The sequence below is a fragment of the Dendropsophus ebraccatus genome, chromosome 8, assembly GCF_027789765.1.
Source record: "Dendropsophus ebraccatus isolate aDenEbr1 chromosome 8, aDenEbr1.pat, whole genome shotgun sequence".
NCBI lineage: Eukaryota > Metazoa > Chordata > Amphibia > Anura > Hylidae > Dendropsophus > Dendropsophus ebraccatus.
Window position 1 is genome coordinate 56,079,438 of NC_091461.1, and position 22,675 is coordinate 56,102,112.

Below are 22,675 nucleotides of genomic sequence, written 5' to 3' on the forward strand. Positions count from 1 at the left end.
ACAACACCTCACTGACCATGATGCGGCCTAGTGAGACTTGACCCCTACCACCCCAAACAGACCAAAAGTTTTTATTAATCAGGGTCAGTGTTCCGACCCCCAGGGAAGACGTTTTGCTAAATGAGAGGAACACTTGTCAGATTTATCCTGTACCCTCCAAGAAACCAGCAGTCTTTTCCTTGTATACTTGATAAGAATATAACTAAACACTGATAGTTAGTGGTGTAGTAGGCACTGGAGTAATATAGTTTACTATTGCTTTTACAATGATATATGTATTTATGAAGTTTAGTGATGAGAGAACGTGCCGAACCTGAACGCTCTGCATTTGGCTCCCGGTGGATGGAGAACTTGAATGCAGCCCTATGGCTGCAAGGAAAACATGGATTCAGCCAATGGCTTTATCTATGTTTTCTAGGGCTGCATTCAACTTCTCCAGCCACTGGGAGTTAAAACCCAAATGTTTGGCTAGTCCGCTCATCACTAATGAAGTTGTTTTTTATACGATGCGTTACTTACTGGGGATGTGTTCTATAAACTGTTCCATCCATTCCAACTGTTGTCCTCATCCTATCCAACTTCTTGTTCTCACGAAGTCTTGTTAGAATGGCAGCAAGAGCGGCTGCACAAAGGTTGGCTGAACGGAATGATACTATAGTCGCAACATGCTGGACAGCAATGCAGTCATCTTCTGAAGGCTCCAGACCGAGTTCCAGCAATATATGTCTAGTGTTATACAGCCCTTCATTATATCTGCAATAGAAAGCCAATGCCAAAAGTATAGGCAGAAATGGCTACCAATCTTTTAAACTATGTACTTCTAGATATGTAACACATGCAACACTTGTAACATGTAACACTTACTTTTCCATGGCAGCCACATGACTTGTTTCTATCTTCCCTTTGGTACGGAGAGAATCTGAGATTTTGCCACCAAACAGAAGACCTCTTTTTGCCATCTTCAGCAGAATAAGTCTCACGAGTTCTCCCATGTATAAACCACTGATCATCTTCTCAAAGCTTTCATAAAACAAGACACAACAACATATCTTTAGCAATTTTAAAAAATCTCTCCAATGACATGAAGTGCCATGGTTTGGCTGAAATAACAAGCACATAAAACATAAGGCCATTAGAGAATAGAGAGTGGTGGTCCTACTCCTGGCACCACCACTGAACGATACAGATTTCATTGCCTTATTTAAAGGAGGCTCCCGACCCCCAGCTAGATCCCCTTATACTGACCTCATCCCGCCGAGTCCCAGGACGGAGATATCCTGGTCAGAAGCCGGCGCACGCTGTGGAGATAGGTCCGGCGTCCATAGAGAATAAATGGAGCCAGACTCATCTCTGCAGTCCTGCACGTCCTGGGACCGGCTCCGGGAGTGGGACGAGGTTAGTATAAGGGGATCTAGCTGGGGGTCGGGAGCCTGTCAGGGGGGGGGGGGGTGACAGGTCCTCTTTAAATCTAATTAATATTTAACCCAAGTTTATGTCACCTATATAAATATAAAAATACGTACAGTTGCATGCCGGGGTTCAATGATCCTAAGTCTATGTCTTTGTCAAAACTGGTTCTGATGTCATCTAAGGCACCATCATCTCCAAACGCTCCCCATTCTGTGTTGATGCACATCCTCCCCTCATCGCCTTCTACTAGATCAATATGACTCAGATTCTCCATGTAGCAGGCATTAGTACCACTCCCTACACAGCAGGAACATAGAGATGTCACTATTATGCAAGGTATACATTTTCCAGTATAAACTGAATACCAGATTTCCTATATTTAAAAGCTGGAGAATAGAGTATAGAAGACAATAGCTGCATAAAAAAACAGCAGAGCACAAATGATATAATATCGCTTCTCGCCCAAACTATGGAACAAAGAACATATACATAGAACCTGTACAGTGGCACACAAACTCCCTACAGGTCCATATAACATTCTTATACATATCCTTCTTTAGGCTACAAACCCACTTGGGGGGTCTGCAGCGAGTCTCCTTGCTGCGTTTTTGCAGCGAGACTCGCTGCAGATCCCAGCCCTATACTTTCATTAGCAGAGAAACTCGCAGCAGGGATGTACATTTTGTCTGCAGCCCACCCCATTAACCCCCTAGCCGCCGGACATTATACATTACCGGGTCCCCGTTCCTGCTTGCTTTGGGGCTCCCGGTGTCTTCACGGCCCGCCCGGCCAATCAGCCGCCGAAGCAAGCAGGAGCGGGGACCTGCTAATGTATATCCTGCCCGCCCCCCTGCAGCCCCGATCGCCCCCAGCCCCCGGCCGCACGATCGCCCCCCGCAGCCCCCGGCCGCACGATCGTGGCTGTGGGGGGCGATCGTGCGGCCGGGGGCTGCGGGGGGCGATCGTACGGCCGGGGGGTGGGGGGGCGATCATGCGGCCGGGGGGTGCGGGGGCGATCATGCGGCCGGGGGCTGCGGGGGGCGATCATGCGGCCGGGGGCTGCAGGGGGCTGCAGGGGGTGATCGTACGGCCGGGGGGTGCGGGGGACGATCATGCGGCCGGGGGCGATCGGCGCTGCAGGGGGAGCGGGCAGGATATACATTACCAGGTCCCCGCTCCTGCTTGCTTCGGCGGCTCCCGGCACGTTCTGCCCGGCCAATCAGTGCGCTGCTCTGCCGCCGCGCACTGATTGGCCGGGCGGGCCGTGAAGACCCCGGGAGCCCCGAAGCAAGCAGGAGCAGGGGACCCGGTAATGTATATTGTCCGGCGGCTAGGGGGTTAATGGGGAGGGCTGCAGACAAATTCTCTGCTAATGAAAGTATAGGGCTGGGATCTGCAGCGAGTCTCGCTGCAAAAACGCAGCAAGGAGACTCGCTGCAGATCCGGCAAGTGGGTTTGTACCCTAAGGGTATGTGCATAGTTATGTTCAGTGATTCCGTAAGTATACAGCATCCCACTTCCGGGTCTAGTGTAGGGGGACATGGGGAATAATAATAATAATAATTTTTATTTATATAGCGCCAACATATTCCGCAGCACTTTACAATTCTGGGGTACATACATAGACAAAAAATAGACATTACAGATATACATATAATTATCCATACATGAGGAGTGAGGTCCCTGCTCGCATGCATGAGCTTACATACTATCAGGAGGGGGTGCAAGACAAAATGGCAGAGAGGCAAAGTGCATCGTTGTTCTTATGGTTCGGCCATCTTTATAAATAAGGCAGTGCGGGTAAGGGGGGGTGAACCTGTCACCAGCCAATGCCCACATGCACAGGTCTAAGGGCTTAAATGCTTGGCGTGTGTGTGTGTATGTATGTGTCTGTGTGTGTGTGCGTGGTGGAGGTGTCTGTGTGTGTGTGTGGGGGGGGGGGGGTTGAGTGTTGAGTCAAAATTAGGGAACCTGGTAAACCTGTTTGAACAGATGTGTTTTGAGGGCACGTTTGAAGCTTTGGGTATTGGTGGTGAGTCTGACAGTCTTGGGTAATGCATTCCATAGAACTGGTGCAGCTCGGGTAAAGTCCTGGAGACGGGAGTGAGAGGTGCGGATCAAGGTGGATGTTAGTCGTAAGTCATTAGAGAAGCGTAGGGCACGGGTAGGGCGGTAGACAGAGATGAGGGAGGAGATGTATGGAGGTGCAGCACTGTGGAGAGCCTTGTGGGTGAGCAGGAGGACTTTATATTGTATCCTGTGTTTAACAGGGAGCCAGTGTAGTGACTGGCACAGGGGGGAGGCATCAGTATAACGGCTGGACATGGGGATGAGCCTGGCCGCTGTATTGAGAATAGACTGGAGAGAGGAGAGTTTAGAGGAAGGAAGGCGATTAGTAAGGAATTGCAGTAGTCAAGACGGGAATGAATCAGAGCGACAATAAGAGTTTTAGCAGATTCAACAGTAAGGAAGGGACGGATTTTAGAGATGTTTTTTAGATGCAGATTACAGGAACGTGAAAGAGATTTAATATGAGGAGTAAAGGACATATCCTAACCCAAAGATAACCCTAACCCTAAACATAACCCAAAGGCAGCGGGCTTGTTGTGTAGGGGCTATGGTTGCACCACAGACAGAGATGGAGATGTCAGGTGGAGGGTGTTTAGCAGAGGGAGGGAAGACAAGAAGCTCAGTCTTAGCAAGGTTTAGTCTTAGGAATAGGGAGGACATAGCGTTAGAGACGGCAGACAGACAGTTACTGGTGTTCTGTAGAAGAGCGGGGGTGATATCACGGGAGGAGGTATACAGCTGGGTATCATCGGCATAGAGATGGTACTGAAAACCAAACTTACTGATGATTTGTCCGATGGGTAAAGTGAGAAAAGGAGAGGGCCCAGGACTGATCCCTGAGAAACCCCGACTGTAAGGGGGAGAGAAGATGACGTGGAGCCAGAAAGTGATACACTAAAGGAGCGGTCGGAGAGATAGGAGGAGAACCAGGAAAGAGCAGAGTCCTTGAGGCCGATAGAGCGGAGGAGCTGGTGGTCTACAGTGTCAAAAGCTGCAGATAGGTCCAGGAGAATTAAAAGTGAATGGTTACCTTTAGATTTGGCGGTGAGGAGATCGTTAGAGACTTTAGTAAGGGCAGTTTCTGTAGAGTGGTGAGGACGGAAACCGGACTGAAGGGAGTCAAGGAGAGAGTTGTCAGAGAGGTAGCGGGTTAGGCGGGAATAGACCAAACGTTCCAAGAGTTTAGAGATAAAAGGGAGATTAGAGACAGGTCGATAGTTGGCAGCACAGGAGGGGTCTAGGGAGGTTTTTTTCAGTAAGAGAGTGATAATGGAGTGTTTGAAAGCCGAGGGGAAGATGCCAGAGGAGAGGGAGAGGTTGAAGATTTTAGTAAGGTAAGTAGTGACAACAGGAGAGAGAGACTGGACAAGGTGTGAGGGAATAGGGTCACTAGGGCAGGTGGTGGGACGAGAGGAGGAGAGGAGTCTGGAGACTTCCTCCTCTGTTACAGGTTCAAATACTGAGAGGGAAGAGGAGGAAATACAAGAGGGAATGGGATCAACACTTCTTTGGGACTGGGAGGTAATCTCCTGACGGATGGTATCTATCTTTTCCTTGAAGTAGGATGCTAGGTCTTCAGCACAGTGGTTAGTTACGGTTGTCTGAACTTTGGGTTTGAGGAGGGAGTTGAGGGTATCAAAGAGACGTTTTGGGTTATGGGATAGAGAAGAGATGAGAGAGGTAAAGTAAGATTGTTTAGCAGAATGAAGCGCGGAGTAGTAGCTTCTAAGCACAAATTTGTAATGTAGGAGGTTTGCATCAGTTTTAGACTTCCTCCACGAACGTTCAGCACACCTAGAACACCGTCTAAGAAAACGAGTTGAAGGTGTGTGCCAAGGTTGTGGTCGTCTGCGTTTTGCTGATTGAGGTGTGAGGGGTGCCATTTTGTCAAGGGTTGTTTTGAGGGTGTCGTGATAGCATTTGGCAGCCAGATTGGGACAGGAGAGTGAAGAGATAGGAGGCAGTGATGACTGTACAGAGTCTGTAAGTTGTTGGGTGTTGATGGCACGTAAGTTTCTGTACATGACCAAGGTTGGGGTGTCAGGAGGAGAATGAGTATATGTAATTGAAAAGGAGAGAAGATTGTGGTCCGAGAGCCCGATAGGAGTGTTATTAAGGCGAGAAACTAGGCAAAGTCTGGAGAAGACAAGGTCCAGGGTATTCCCACCCTTGTGGGTTGGAGAGTCAGAATGCTGGGAGAGGCCAAGGGAGGAGGTTAGGGAAAGAAACTGAGAGGCCGATGGGGAAAGTGGTTTGTCAATAGGGATATTAAAATGTCAGGATGGCGGGAATGTCAGAAGATAGAAAGTAAGGAAGCCACGTAGAAAAGTGGTCAAGAAAGCGTTCTTGTGAACCAGGGGGGAGATATATGACTGCGACTCTCAGGGAAAAGGGCCAGAAGAGTCTAATGGTGTGCACCTCAAAAGAGGAGAATGAGAGGGAGGGCACAGGGGGAATGACCTGGTAAGTGCAGTCCTGAGAGAGAAGTACATCCACTCCTCCACCATGTCTGTTATCAGGTCTAGGAGTATGGGAAAATTGAAGGCCTCCATGGGTCAGAGCAGCAGGTGAGGCTGTGTCTGACTCTTGAAGCCATGTTTCTGTGAGAGCCAGCAGGTTGAGCGATTTATTGAGGAACAAGTCGTGGGTTTCAGTGAGTTTGTTGCAGACAGATCTAGAGTTCCATAGAGCACAGTTAATGGAGATGGGGTCTGGCATGCAGGGAATCTTAATCAGGTTAAAAGGGTTTCTGTAGGAGGCCAATGAAGAGAAGCTGTTAGTAAAGGTTGGAGGACCAGGGTTAGGAGAGATGTCTCCAGCAGTAAGCAGGAGCAGAGATAGAGATAGCAGGTGTGAGTAAGAGAGGGAGGGAGGATGTTTGGAGGGAATGGGAAGAAATGGTTTATTGTATGGGAAAAATATAGCAGGGGGGGTTAGATCAGCAGGTAGAAGGGAAGGAGAGATACATATACTATTGCTTGATATAGGAGTTGGGGGTTTGGAGCAGAGTTTGAGTATTAGGGAAGCAAAAGTGATAGCAAAGGTGAACATTTTTGGAGAGCAGAGGAGTATATGGAATGCAGTTACCTTCAGTTCCAATTTTGGTTTAATTCATCTAGACACTTTGACTGATCAGCACTTAGAGTGGTCAGGAATGACCAGAGCAGTTGACTATATAGTTAGAGAACTAGCTGAGAAGAACTACCAGGTGTGAAACATGGGGTGGGTGGGGAAGAGATGGAAGAGGGCAGGGGTAACTGATAGAGAGAAGATTGTAAACAAACAGTTTGGGTTCACTGCTTAGAAAAGAGGGCAATAAAAGTCAATGCTGAGAGCCAGATATCATACCATGAAATTTAAACAATGCAATGGATAATGGGGGTAGGAGTAGATAGCTGGAGCCAATTCATACCATGAAATTTAAACAATGCAATGGATAATGGGGGTAGGAGTAGATAGCTGGAGCCAATTCATACCATGAAATTTAAACAATGCAATGGATAATGGGGGTAGGAGTAGATAGCTGGAGCCAATTCATGGAAGAAGGGGAAGGGGGCCATTCACTTAAATAACACACATTACAATGTTGTATAACTTTGTAATGTGTGTTCGTGAAATAATGCTTTACACCGCACAACCCCTTCAACCCTTAACGTTTATGACCAAAGTAATTTTTAGATGTGATGACACATTTCCTACAGCTATCATAGGAACATGAACAATTCTTACGATGTTTTATATACATCCACTTAAAGGGGAACTATCGGCAGGTTAGACAAATCTAACCTGCTTATATGTCCCTAATGCACAGGAGTGTGTCTTAACTTTCTCCTTTGCGGTGCAGTTAGTCTTTTGTTCCACGGTCCGGTGAGACCATTAGGAGCACTGGGGCCCCTGTTAAAGGCACTACCTGCCCCCATAGCACCGATCTATCCTTGGCTGGCCCAACCCTTTCTAATTTTAATGAATGGAGTAAGCCGACCGGGGGCGGGTCAAAACGGCGCTATGAGGATGGGCAGATCTAACGGGTGCCCCAGGGGAACACGACTAACTGCACCAGAACGGCACCGAGGAGGAAGGTAAGAGACAAACCTTCCTCCTCTGAGTCTCCTGTGCAATACAGACATATCAGTTCCCCTTTAATATCAGTGTCACTGGTATGGAGTCATAGGGAAGGTGATATACCACAGGAAACAGATAGTTGTGATTTTCATTTAATGCCTAATAAGCCTGGATTCAAACATTAGTTCTTTTACCTACAATAACGCCAACTTCACACAGCTGATCATCATATCCACAGCTCATCATGGTGCCCACTGTGTCATTGACCAAAGCTACGACGTCCACATTTGTGTGCTAACAAGAGAAAATTTTATCACTTAGACCAACACAACAAAGCTGTCTAAAACCGTACCCTATATAGATGAAGACAACACTAACGCCCACAGCCAAAGCCTAAGAAGCTGATGTCCGATTTGTTGTCATGATACTACTATACAGTGGTCCCACAACATGCAATATTAATTTTTTCCAGGACGACCATTGTATGTTGAAACCATTGTATGCTGAGACCAAAACTCTATGGAAAACTGGTAATTGGTTCGGAGCCCCCAATATGTCATCACAAAATGAGAAAGAAATGAAAATTTTAAGGAAAATAAGCATCTAACTAATATGGATAAAGCAAATCCTTACATACAACAGTTAGAAAGAGATACTGGAAGCTGTACATTACTTCCTTTGTAGAAGGCTGGAGTGTGTTCAGGGTACAGATCACACAGGGTCCCAGAAAAATAAAATGAAGTCGCCCTCAACTGGTGCCTAAAGGAGCAACTCATCCTGGCACAGGTAAAGAGCAGCGCAGGACATGTACATCACACTTTACTATAGAGAAGAGATACCAGACACACAGCATACAGGACATGTAGTATCACACTGTACTGTAGTGAGGAGATACTAGACAAATAGCAGTACAGGACATGTAGTATCACTCTGTACTGTAGAGAAGAGATACCAGACACACAACCGTACAGGACATATAGTATCAAACTGTACTGTAGAGAAGAGATACCAGACACACAGCGGTACAGGACATGTAGTATCACACTGTACTGTAGTGAGGAGATACTAGACACATAGCGGTACAGGACATGTAGTATCACACTGTACTGTAGAGAAGAGATACCAGACACACAGCAGTACAGGACATGTAGTATCACACTGTACTATAGAGAAGAGATACCAGACACACAGCGGTACATGACATGTAGTATCACACTGTACTGTAGTGAGGAGATACTAGACACATAGCAGTACAGGACATGTAGTATCACACTGTACTGTAGAGAAGAGATACCAGACACACAGCAGTACAGGACATGTAGTATCACACTGTACTGTAGTGAGGAGATACTAGACATAGCAGTACAGGACATGTAGTATCACACTATACTGTAGAGAGGAGATACTAGACACACACAGCAGTACAGGACATGTAGTATCACACTGTACTGTAGTGAGGAGATACTAGACACATAGCAGTACAGGACATGTAGTATCACACTATACTGTAGAGAGGAGATACTAGACACACACAGCAGTACAGGACATGTAGTATCACTCTGTAGTGTAGAGAGGAGATACTAGACACACACAGCAGTACAGGATATGTAGTATCCCACTGTACTATAGAGAGGAGATATCAGACACACACAGCAGTACAGGACATGTAGTATCACACTGTACTGTAGAGAGGAGATACCAGACACACACAGCAAACAGTACAGGACATGTAGTATCACACTGTACTGTAGAGAGAAGATACTAGACACACACAGCAGTACAGGACATGTAGTATCACACTGTACTGTAGAGAGGAGATGCCAGACACACACAGCAGTACAGGACATGTAGTATCACACTGTACTGTAGAGAGGAGATACTAGACACACACAGCAGTACAGGATATGTAGTATCACACTATACTGTAGAGAGGAGATTCTAGACACACAGCAATACAGGACATGTAGTATCACACTGTACTGTAGAGAGGAGATACCAGACAAACAGCAGTACAGGACATGTAGGATCACACTGTACTGTAGAGAGGATATACTAGACACATAGCAGTACAGGATATGTAGTATCACACTGTACTATAGAGAGGAGATAGACACACAAAGCAGTACAGGACATGTAGTATCACACTGTACTATAGAGAGGAGATATCAGACACACACAGCAGTACAGGACATGTAGTATCACACTGTACTATAGAGAGGAGATACTAGACAGCCAATCACTGCATGCACTTCATAAATAAACTTAATAAAGGGGTTTTACCAGTAAAATGGCCGTTTTTATTGATCAGTCATGTACTTACGTATTTACATGTCCTGCAGATCCTGACTGTTTGTAACAATGTATGTTGAGTCAAGTCTTAAGTTACAATGGTTCAAAAAGGAACATTGTATGTTGAAAATATTGTATTTTGAGGCCATTGTAAGTTGAGGGATCACTGTACATAATACACCGGAGGCCAGAGAAGTAATATGCATCACATTTTACTATGTGAATACTGAGATCTTGATCAGTTTACATATTGTCATTTGGAGCATACCTTTTTCTTCTTTAGTGTTCTCCTGAGTGTTGTTACCACATCAGTTTGGTGAACTCCTCTTACTTTATAGTCCTTTGTCCATGATATTAAGACTCCCTATAATAAATTGGTTTTAGTAAATGAAATTTGCACCCATTATACACACTTTGTACAATGAATTTACCAACAATCGTTTATAGATTTAGGCTATGTTCACACTACGTATATTTCAGTCAGTATTGTGGTCCTCATATTGCAACCAAAACCAGGAGTGGATTAAAAACACAGAAAGGATCTGTTCACACAATGTTGAAATTGAGTGGATGGCCGCCATATAATAGTAAATAACGGCCATTATTTCAATATAACAGCCATTGTTTTAAAATAACAGCAAATATTTGCCATTAAATGACGGCCATCCACTCAATTTCAACATTGTGTGAACAGATCCTTTCTGTGTGCCCATGCAGTGACAGGGCAGCTCCTGTCTCTGCCTCAGTTGGCACTCTGCTCTAACTAAAGTGGGGGCAAATCAGCCTCCAGCATTCTGCATGCAGTGTCCCAGAACAGGCTGTCTGTTTCTCACTTTAAGTTTACTTTTATTACTATAGCCATGCCTGTCCTGGAAACTATATGCACTGCAACTGTTTACTGTGTCATTCCTATTACTCTCAGGTTCATGTGTATATCTTGTGTGCATAACTATGTGCAGTGGTATGCAAAGGCTGGTGATCACGTGACCGTGTCCCGTAACCATGGTTCCTCCAATGGCCGTCGAGCTTTGGCCAGGGGTACCATGTGACTTCCCCCTTGCTGCGCAGTTCCGGCCCCTGCTCCCAAGCAAGGAGGTCATGCGTGTGTGTCCCTCTTCACCTTCAGAAGAGTGGACTCGGTGCTCTGCTGTTGCAGTTCCTGGCTGTCCGCCTGCTCAAGTGCCTGGAGTATCCTCTCATCTGGGTGTCGTTCCTGCTCTCTATCTCCTCATCAACTCAAGATATTCACCGCAAGTACTCTAATCCACCCAGCCTCTCTATTCCTCTATCACTACTACTCCCATCATCCGGCACGCTTCACCTCAGCCTATGCAGCACCACCTTTGCTCTGTCTGTTCAAACCTGCTATATACCCGGTTGCATCCGGAAGAGACTGTTGCTACCAGTTACCTCAGTTACAATAAACTTGTAACCACCGCTGTTACTGAACCCTGGCATTGGTGTCCCTTATCTGGTGCCCCGACAAGGTACAGCGAAGAATCGCATGCCCATTGTCCCGCATAGTACCGCAGACCGGTCCCCAGCTGTGCCACCCTCGTGCCATTACCGTGACAACTCTATACCCTGCAGCTGCCCCGCTTCCTACCTGCTAGTAACACCTGCACTGCGGAGGGTCCCCCACAGGTCAGGGCATCGCATGCACACAGAGAGGGAGAGTGGTAAAGGACCTGAATGACATGACCCGCAGGTCCTTAAAGTGTGGAACAATCAGCTCTACTTTGATTGTATGTATGTATGTATATATATGTGTGTCTGTCAGTGGTGTCTCAAGTGATTGACAAGTTTGCTTCCAAAGATGTTCTATTAATGCTGGACTCTTATAAGAGAACCCACATTTAAAACAAAATGCTTCCCGGCATATATTGTCTCTTGTTGTCAGATTGTCTCTTAGTCCAACAATTTTGTGATTGACAGATCTGAAGTTCTTATTACACTTGGGAGATGATTTTCCTGTGTACGGTCTGTTCATGGTGAGTACGTATGCACTAGTGTAATCACATTCCAATGAAAATGTTTGTGTGTCAGTGGTGTCTGTTTGTGTGTCAGCGGTGTGTGTTTGTGTGTATGTATATGGTGTGTTTGTGTGTCTATCTGTATGTGTCAGTGTGTGTGTTTGGGAGGTGGTCCCCATCATCACAGACCGTTAACATTTGGAGCACTTTGATAATAGCGTATGTCAGCTACCCTGTCTGATACTAGTACAGTGGTACCTTGGTTTAAGAGTAACTTGGTTTAAGAGCGTTTTGGTTTAAGAGCTCACAGTTCTTCAAAATTATGACTTGGTTTAAGAGCATTGCTTTGGTTTAAGAGCTCCCTGTACTGGGTGGGAGCGCGAGTGGGGGAGGGGCATGGTCTGTATAGCGAGGTCTACAGCCCTGTACTCTGACCCAGGAAGTCTCCCTCACCTTCCAAATCATAGCACATCCACTTCAGGCTGGGGCTTACATCAGGGGACAGGACTGTGGGGGTAATCTCTTCATAGATGTAACCCCCTTCTGCCCAGACAGAGAGTGTTGCTATATTGTGCCCACATCTGCCCTGCTCATTCCTTCATACTCCCTGCAGTCTCTGTCAGCCCTTGTGTTTCCCATCCTCTCCATTACTGTGCAGTAACTTATAATATCACATATTCTGCTGTTTCTGAATGTTTGTTTCATTAGTTTTACATGTTATTCAGAATAATAAATCATTATTTTGGGGGTGTGGAACCAATTGTCTGCATTTCTATGATTTCTTATGGGAAAATTTGCTTTGGTTTAAGAGTGGATTTGGATTACACGCTCGGTCCCGGAACGAATTATGCTCGTAATCCAAGGCACCACTGTATATCTAAGCCATGCTGTGTGATATGAGTGCAGATGAGACCAGTGTTAAAAAGTCAGAAATTTTTGCCCATTACACATAATGTCCCACTCTGCAATTGATCAATTTAGAAAAAGAAAGTACACATATTTAGTTTGTAACAATGCTGGCAATAAAACAATCACATCATTTATTTACCCGCATGGGTAACTTTGGGAATATTAAAGTTAGAAAGACGCGAATTTTGCCATTTTCTTCATGAAATGTGAGATTTTTTCACAAGAAAATTGCAAGGATATTGGACAAAACTTACCACTTATCTTAAGTGCAATGTATCACAATCTCAAAATATCTTGAATACATTAAAGCATCCCAGAGCTATAACCACATAAAGTGAGACAGGTCAGATTTGAAAAATAGGCTGTTAGGAATGTGCAGTAGCCTGGTGTGAACTGGGTGTGTTTTTACTCTTGTGTGACACACCCGCTTGCTTCTCAGCTTCCGGCAATGCAGGAGTTACACTGAGCTCTGCAAGACTCGATTGCTACAGCTGAGCAAGTCTTTTGATTGACATATTCCTCTGCCTGAACCTTGAGGATCAGAGCGCTGGTCTATTGGGGATCTGGACTGGGCTCTTGTTTCTCATAAAAGAAAGCTGAGCCAGTCCTTCTCTGCTGGCTATTAAGGTTCATATCCTGATCCCAGCTCCCCCTGTCTATTCCTGCGATCCCCGTTCCTAATTCCTCTGCTTGCTCGACTTGTCACCTGACCTCTCACCTGACCTTTGACTATCCGATTGTTTCCTTTTTTTTTTATAATCTTTATTTTATTAAAATTTATCATAACTAAACTTCCACATATCATAATTACAACCCCAATCACCCATCCTACCCCCCCCCCCCCCAAGGAGAACAAGAGCAGAAGAAAAGAAAGCAAAAAAAAAAAAGAAAACATTATACCTATTAACCTTCTTCTTCCCATTTGCCCCAAATAGCTTTATATTTCCTATTCCCCTTTGATCCTCCAGTGTAATACAAGTACTCATATTGTTTAAACTTATTAACCAAGTACATTTATTCCTCTTTTACCGGGGCATCTGTCTGTACCCACTTCCTAAGTGTGACAAGTCTTGCCAGAAAGAGTGACTGATGACTTGATTAAATTTCATCTGTATATTCGTGCTGTCCCCTGAAATCATAACAACTGGACCTTATGGAAGCGAAATTTCTAATCTGTTATTTACTTCCCATACCACCGCCCTCCAAAATTCTTGTAGCTTGCAGCATCCCCACAACATGTGAATATAGCTAACAATAGGCTCTGCACATTTCGGACAGTCGACCCTCTCAATTTTCTTAATTATACGTAACAGGTCTGGATAATAATAGAGGCGATGAATTAATTCCTCTGCTTGCTCGACTTGTTACCTGACCTCCTGCCTAACCTTTGACTATCCGATTGTTCCCTGATTTTGTACTGCATTGCTCGTTTGGTTCTGACTTTGGCTTGTTGACTTTCCTGTATTGTGATTGTCTGTCTCGTTCTGTGTTATATACAGTATAGGGCACGTCTTTGTGGTTGTCCGCAGCTGCCTAGGGCTATTTGAGGCAAGTAGGTAGGGACAGTGGGTGGGTTCAGACTCAGGGCCCATTGTCTCGTCTCATCCCTACCTCCCCATCCTGACATAGGCCCTTTGTTTTATGATTCTGGTGTGGCTCAATTTTATGTGGTTGGTGGTAAGGGTTTGTGTTTCTTGTATGCCAGGATGGACGCCCAGTTTCATAAACTCCACCTGCTAAGGTCCTGGGAACAAGATTTCAGTTTGACTTTCTCAGGCTCTGAGTGGTCCCATGCTTTCGCAATATTCATAAACTCTTAAGTGTAACTCCCATGTGGTATCAGCAAAAATCATGCTTCGCTGGTACTGCCAGCCCGCCTAGCAGTCATTTACCCAGATTCCACAGATCGGTGCTGGCGGCTGTGCTCTGAAGGAGGCACCCTTTAATATGTGTTTTGGACATGGGCGTCCATCAGGGACTACTGGGGAAAATATAGACATCTCCTTTAATCTCTGATACTGGTTCCCATAAATTGGTCTCTTCGACTGTTTTGCTGCAAATTTCTGACCATTTCCAAAATAGCAGTAGCCAGGCATTGGAAAACTACTCCTTCGCTCTTATCTGAAGTTATAGCTTCCCCTAACAATACTTTACTTTATGAGCGCATTATTGTGCTAGGCTCTATGAGGAACTCGAAATTTTCCTGTAGATAGCCTCCTCCCACTGTGTACAACCCTCACCTCCCCCCCCGAGCGGTCCCTCAACAGTCTTGTGGTGTTTCCTCTCACCTGGCTCTTACCTGATAAGCTGTCTTTTGTTATCACTGCACTGAATTATGTGTCTGAATTGTCAGACTTGAAAGCTTATTATCTCATTGCCAGGTTTCGTACCTTGTTTCATTACGTATTTCACCTCTAACTTGCCTACGACGATGCAGTTCCACTACTAGTCAGCCCTTAGTGGCGGCCTTTCAGGACTCCATTACAATGGTTATGCTGTTTTTGACCCTGTGTACTGTATTCCTATGTGTCTGTCAATTTTGTATTCAAAAATTCTTTGATAAAAACTTATTGAACTGAAAAATGGGCCCTTGTCGCTAAGGCCAAAATTAGGCCAACCCTGAGAGGGTTAAGATCACTGTGTAAGAAGTCTTAATAAATCTCTCCTATGACTTTACCCACTTTTAAAACCCTTCCTGGCGTTGGCTTCTAAAGCTGGGTTCACACACTGTATACTTCAGGCAGTATTTGGTCCTCAAGTCAGGTCCTCATAGCAACCAAAACCAGGAGTGGATTGAAAACACAGAAAGGCTCTGTTCACACAATGTTGAAATTGAGTGGATGGCCGTCATATAATGGTAAATAACTGCTATTATTTCAATATAACAGCCGTTGTTTTAAAATAACAGCAAAAATTTGCCATTAAATGACGGCCATCCACTCAATTACAACATTATGTGAACAGAGCCTTTCTGTGTTTTCAATCCACTCCTGGTTTTGGTTGCTATACAGCCTCACAAATACAGCCTCAAATATACATAGTGTGAACCCAGCCTTAAACTGTATAAAAAATCTGAACATAGAAACACACCCTAATGGTTAAGTCTTTTAAACGTAATATCTTACCTCATCAAGTTTGGTCTGTTTGCACGGAAATGAGAAGGTAAAACCCAATGGAATCTTTTCTGTTATCTGTCTTTTCTTCATAAAATCACCCAGACAGTCTGTCACATGATCGAAGAGCTACAAATGTAATAAAATTGTCTTCATTGTGAATTTTATTTTTCCAGTAAATGTTGGCAGTAATATAGAAATATATTTCGCAGGACACGGACTGTGATTGTAACTGACATATACTATTCCATAGATTGAACATTACATGTACACTTACTTCAGCGTTGGTTCCATTTATTATTTCACCTGGAGTTGGATAGAACTGACTTTCCATTTGAACGTTCTGCTTTCCGTCTTCAGCTACTTTTACCTTAAGAATTTTGAATTTTGAACCACCAAGATCGAGAGCCAGGAATTCCCCCTTTTCTGTACGACAGGGAATGGAGAAAGCTGATAACTAGTTTTGCCCTTGTCTTCAGGACCAATGCCAATATAGAGCAGTAGAATTCTTAAATTTGTCAGTTTTATAGAACTGGGGGTGGGGCATGGTCACATGCTCCTCCATGTCGGAGTAGTGTGATCTTAGCTCTATGAGGTACACAGGGAGCTGCTGATCAATTTTACTATAAAGTGGCAAACCCCTTTAAGGATACATTGCCAAGCCTCAGCGTGCATCCCCTCCCCCCCACCAGCTTTCTCTGCCTTGACTGATTGACGTCCTGTGCACCAATCATGCATGGCAGGCAGGCAAAGGAGACATGAAAGGTGTGCCTTTGTGCAGGGCTCCAGATGGCGACCAAAATGGTCGCCAATGCGACTAATATTTTGCAAATGGCGCCCAGATTTATTAATCTGGGCGCCATTTGCGACTGGCCCCGGCGGCGGCGCGCTGTCTCTAAGTCCGGTCCCCGGCTGATGCGCGGCTGCCGGGGGTGTCCCATCCTATCCCCGGCAGCGCGGCGCATCAGTGAGCTGCCTGGGGCCCTGACTTCCGGCACAGGAAGCGCGCGTCAGAGACGCTTCCTGTGTCAGAAGTCCCAGCCCCGGCGTACAGGGAGCTCACTGATGCGCCGCGCTGCCGGGGATAGGACGGGACACCCCCGGCAGCCGCGCATCAGCCAGGGACAGCGTCCGAAGAAGAGGATCGCCGGGGGAGCGGGTTGTCAGGTGAGTTTGTGTGTTTGTTTTTTTTAAATACTGCTTAGCATAGAGGAGGAGGGGGGGGGGCATCTATAATGGGGGGAAGAGAAGGGGGGGCATCTATAATGGGGGGAGAAGAGGGGCCATGTTCAAGGGGGGGAGAGGGGGCTATCTATAAGGGGAGGGGGTATCTATAAAGGGGGGAGAAGAGGGGGCATCTATAATGGGGGGGGAGAGGGGGCATCTATAATGGGGGGGAGAAGAGGGGGCATCTATAATGGGGGGAGGAGGGGGCATCTATAATGGGGTAGAGGGGGTCATCTATAAGGGGGGGAGAAGAGGGGGCATCTATAATGGGGGGGGGAGAGGGGGCATCTATAATGGGGGGGAGAAGAGGGGGCATCTATAATGGGGGGGAGGAGGGGGCATCTATAATGGGGGTAGAGGGGGTCATCTATAAGGGGGGGAGAAGAGGGGGCATCTATAATGGGGGGGGGGAGGGGGCATCTATAATGGGGGGGGAGAGGGGGCATCTATAATGGGGGGGGAGAGGGGGCATCTATAATGGGGGGGGAGAGGGGGCATCTATAATGGGGGTAGAGGGGGTCATCTATAAGGGGGGGAGAAGAGGGGGCATCTATAATGGGGGGGGGAGGGGGCATCTATAATGGGGGGGGAGAGGGGGCATCTATAATGGGGGGGGAGAGGGGGCATCTATAATGGGGGGGAGAGGGGGCATCTATAATGGGGGGGAGAAGGGGGCATCTATAATGGGGGGGAGGAGGGGGTCATCTATAATGGGGGTAGAGGGGGTCATCTATAAAAGGAGGGGGCCATCTATAAGGGGAGGGGGTCATCTATAAGTGTAGGGCAAACTGGCTGCAGACACTGGGAGATAGATATATGCACAATTATTATTATCAGGGCCCCTCAGGTGTTTGTATTGTAGGGGGTCACTTGCATTAGTCACTAGGTGAGAGATATATCTATCTATATACTCATCTTGTGGGGGGGTCACTATGGCTGCAGTCATAAGTCTAGCTCAGTATGTATAGACTGTTGCAAGCTTTTAAAGGGAACCTGTCACCCCCCGTGCCGGGGTGACAGGCTCCCAACCCCCCGTTAGAGCCCCCTATACTCACCTCATCGCGCCAGGTCCCGCTTCTGAAGATGGTCGGGTCACGGAGATCTCAGCCGCTGCAGCCCGGCGCGCACACTGAGAGATGAGTCCAACACTCATAGAGAATGACGGAGCGCTGGACTCTCCTGTCATTCTCTGAGCGTTGGACTCATCTCTCAGCGCGCGCGCCGGGCTGCAGCGGCTGAGATCTCCGTGACCCGACCATCTTCAGAAGCGGGATCCGGCGCGATGAGGTGAGTATAGGGGGCTCTAACGGGGGGTTGGGAGCCTGTCACCCTGGCACGGGGGTCAACAGGTTCCCTTTAAGTTCAAGTTCAGAAGAGTAAGCCTCATTAAAAGGCTAGCCAAGTGAAGCTGAAGTACTGAGTCAGACTGTATATGGTTGTCAGACTGTATATGGTTGTCAGACTGTATATGGTTGTCAGGTTGCAAGTTTCCATGTTGAACATTTTCAAACTAAGAAAAGAGAGAATCTAAAGGAGGAGGAGGCTGCCGTGGCCTCTGCACACAGTAAGTCCCATGTAACATAACATTAATTTTACATGGTTTAAAATGTTGGCGACCAAATATTCTATTTGGCGCCTAAATTTTTCAGGTTAGGAGCCAATGGCTCCTAGGTAAATTTTTTAGTCTGGAGCCCTGCCTTTGTGTCACGGCCTCAATTACACAATTTCTGAAAATAATACAGAGCTGAGAGCTTCCCTTCGATGGGGTTACCCAGCTTTGTAGAATTGATGGACTTACCAGATCCATCAGGAGTTGACCTGACATATGTCGGTAACATCTTGACTGCGGATGTTGGGTTTGTATCTTTCTTCAGGCCTTTCTCCATCTCTGCTTGGAAACGTGCCATAATATCCAACAAGGTTTCATCTGACAGACGCATATGGTACAAGAATCGGTCAACCTGTATGTGTATAGTTACAAACAGAATTGTTCACAATAAATCAGTATGTTATCAGTCATCAGGACATAGCCACTATGATGGCTGCACAGGGTCTCACTTTACGCTTCATTGGAATGAATAATAATGGATTACTTGTCTGTGTGTGTTTAGCAAGGGTTACTTAAAGGGTAACTATCATTTCAAAAACTCCTTTTAAAATATGTATTCATAATGCTCCCCAGATTTAATTCTATATGTATAGCACATGCTTGCCAGCTTTGTTATAAATTCAGAATCATTCAAAGTTCTAATTAGCGGTTTGATTAATTTAAAAAAAAAAAACTGTCTGAATAGTGATCCAGATCTATCTTGTTCTAGTAAAATAGATGTGAAAAATATTACGATCATTAACAACACTGAGTATCCAAACTATTCCAGATTTCAGAATGGCCAGTACATATAGATGTAACCCAGAGCAGAAACCTAAATCACCAGAAAATATTTAAAAATAAAAAACATGAACATTCTACAAGATTTGCATCATTTATTAAAGAGGACCCATAGCCTTTAAAAAAAAAATATATATATCAAGTTCAATCATGTGGGAATAAGTGGACAGATGTTCGCACACTATTGTTCTAGAGGGTATATGTATTACTCATGAACTCTTTATCTGGCACAAACCTTTTTTATACCCTTGTTCCATGTTTATGGCAATGACTCACTCACTCCAAGAAACGCCCTCCTAATGTGCAATGCTTATTGAGACACACCCCTTAGGTTGGGTTCACACTACTTTTTTTCCTCAATTTTTTTTAAAATCACCAAATCATCTGGTACCCTCTACACTTACCTATAGGATCATACTGATCATGTTTGTTTAATTATGGCTCTATGTGCATTGAGTCTGATAGCATTTATATCACCACAAGTATCCCTTTAGTGGAATTTTTGTGCTCTGTTGTGGATGGTGGATGACCTCTCACCTAATTCTACCACTGGAATGCTGAGCTTTCCTGTATGGTCAGGTACCATTATGTGCTGTAGGCAAAAATACTTTGTCTACTGTTTTTTTTTTTGTTTTTTTTTTTTTAATATGGCTCCTTACTGACTACATATAGACCTTCCAAAAGAGGTTCAACTTGACCACAGAAGACCACCAGTCTATCATCAATTTACAAAATGACCCCAACATAATCATAAAAAGGCTTGTCCCTAAAAGGATAAATAAATGTGATATATAGCTTTAAATTGTATCTGACAATGTCATGCAGAAGTGCTGTTAGGAAAGGATAAAGTCTTTTCGGTATTTAAATATTTGTAGACAGAAGAAATCCCCTTGATCTCTATGGCACAGAAACACCATAGTTTTTTTAAAAAAAGCTAAACATTCACCATGCTGTGCTTTAGAAAAACTGCTACAGAGCCAAAAAAAGGAGAGGAGAGAAAAACATCACAGAAAAATAAAATGCTAAGTATGAATTTCATGAAATTCCGTTGGCTCACAGCTAACATCTGACTAAATTTTAGCCAGTGTTAAACCAGCCTGAAGCGCTTAGTAGTTTTGTCATTCAGATGACAGCAAGGCAATGCATGAAGGTATAGAGACATTTGGAACACATGAAATTCTTGTTGAGAATGGACTCCACATAGGTTAGATATGCGACTATCACTCCCTACTATTTAAGAACAACCCACTGACATTGGGTTTGCATTGCTTTGACCAAGAGCTGGACGGAGATCAAGCTACTTGAGAGAGGGGTGGCCACCACTATGGTGTAATCACCTTCTATGCTAATGTCACTATCACTTCAATTTCACAAGTATCTATCTTTGTCATGGATCTATGCGTTTTTATTATACAGTTATGGGGAAGAGTTTAGTAATTGGAAGAGATGGAAACAAGAATTTGGTGAACTAAGTGATATGTGGTGGTTTTGGATACTGGAAAATATGAAGCAGTCCCTTATCCTGATTGATCCCCATATACATAAACATGGAGGACTGCCCCAATGACTTGGAGACCCATGTCGGCTGTGGTTACAGCTCTGATTACTCTGAAATGGCACAGCTGCTCAGAGTGAATCATATAAGTAGCCTGTCGGCATTTCATGCTGTACGTGATTCGGGCGGCAAAAAATTAATGACAGGTTCCCTGTTACATGAGAACAGAAATCCTCACAGACAGACGCAGAACATACAACCTCCATCCATACAGGACCCCAGTGCCAAATACTGAGCCACCATGCATTATTTCACAGACGAATCTCCAGCAGGATTAGATGTTTCTTACCAACTGTGTTTTACTATCATTTCAACTTGAGCCTAAATCTCTGTAGTGTTTTCAGTACTTTTTGTTGTTGAGCCCTTGGAAAGAATTCAGACATCAGGTGATTATCCCTTGCTCGGTCCACATGACGGCTTACCAGGAAAAGGACAATAACACTTATTGATATATAAAGAATTTGTTCTGCCAGCTAAAATAGGCAGAGAATTACTATGTTCTCTCTTATTAGTAGCCTGCAACAGACATGCAGGTATTAAGGGTTGTTTATGTAGTTAAAGCCGAATGAATTATTTAGCACAAATATAGCTGGAACACCAAATTACTCCCCAATGTGTATACAAGAATTACATAAAAAACCATGTTTCCTAGCTTTGGCTTTAAAAATCCAATGACCATTTTCTGAGACACCTGATGTCTTGACGGCAGGAATATGAGCGGCTGACTATGGCCTGTAATGTAAAGAGGTGGCATATAATCTAAGATCTAAGGCGGGGTTCACACTACATTTTTGTGTATGCATCCGTTTTGATCAGTTTTTCCATTGAATTCCATTATTAAAAAAAAGGATCAAAATGGATTGTTTTTTCTTAATGTACACAAAAACGTAGTCAACCTCATTTTTGTGTTAGTTAAAAAAAAAAGGATCCGTTTTGATATGTTTTTTTAATGGAATTCAATGGAAAAACACATCAAAACGGATGCACACACACGCATCCATTTGTTTTTTGTTTTGTTTTTTTTTGCAAAAAACGGATTGCAAAAACCTAGGCGTTATCCCAGCCTAAGCAAAACTAATCAAGCATTTGGTATTAGTTAATCAATGAAAACACAGGTGTTCACGAATACTAGTCCCACCTTAGAAATGATCAATACGTTAACAAGTGAACAAGGAATAACATTGCTTACCTTCTTTATCTGATCTTCTTTTAGTTTCGTGAACCAAAACGACACTAAATGTACAGCCAGCATTTTAAACCAAAGTATATAAAATTATTTTCTAGGAAAGAAAAGTTCTTATGAAGTTCATATAGCACAAGAGTCCGGTCACGTCCAACTGCTACAACAAGACTGGGAAAACATGAAGACAAAGGCTGCAGTGATTCACTATGCTGGTTCAATCATTAACACTCTTTTCTTGGTTTATTGCTGGGACTAGATATTGATTAAGCTCCATAGAATGAGTCACAGCAGACAGTCTTAGGGTCCATGTACAGCACAGAAATGCATGGTGTAAGGTCTGCAGGATGTTCAGTACCAGATGGGACCAGAAATCTGGAGGTGGCAGCTATGGACGCTGTAGATGAAGCACACACAGAGTCTTAGAGCTTTCAGCCAAGGTTGCAGGGTGAACAGACTCTCATGCAAGGGCTCAGGGTAAGAGGTCTTAGTAGCAGA

The 22,675-nt window shown here is 44.7% G+C and overlaps 1 protein-coding gene across 2 annotated transcripts in view; it reads right to left on the bottom strand.

The window, feature by feature from the left end:
• LOC138799372 (hexokinase HKDC1-like) overlaps positions 1-22,360 on the bottom strand; it is a 33,995-nt gene extending 11,635 nt beyond the window's left edge. The window contains exons 1-9 of one of the 2 annotated variants that reach the window (XM_069980431.1): positions 22,187-22,360; positions 18,852-19,014; positions 16,104-16,252; positions 15,839-15,955; positions 10,100-10,195; positions 7,737-7,836; positions 1,524-1,707; positions 865-1,020; positions 520-753 (exon numbers count right to left, since the gene is read on the bottom strand). In XM_069980431.1, the coding sequence (XP_069836532.1) occupies positions 520-753; positions 865-1,020; positions 1,524-1,707; positions 7,737-7,836; positions 10,100-10,195; positions 15,839-15,955; positions 16,104-16,252; positions 18,852-19,014; positions 22,187-22,249 (1,262 nt within the window). In that variant the 5' untranslated portion in view covers positions 22,250-22,360. Of the gene's footprint in view, positions 1-519; positions 754-864; positions 1,021-1,523; positions 1,708-7,736; positions 7,837-10,099; positions 10,196-15,838; positions 15,956-16,103; positions 16,253-18,851; positions 19,015-22,186 lie in introns of those variants that run through there. The other variant, XM_069980432.1, reaches the window with a different exon arrangement.
• Positions 22,361-22,675: the final 315 nt, after the last annotated feature.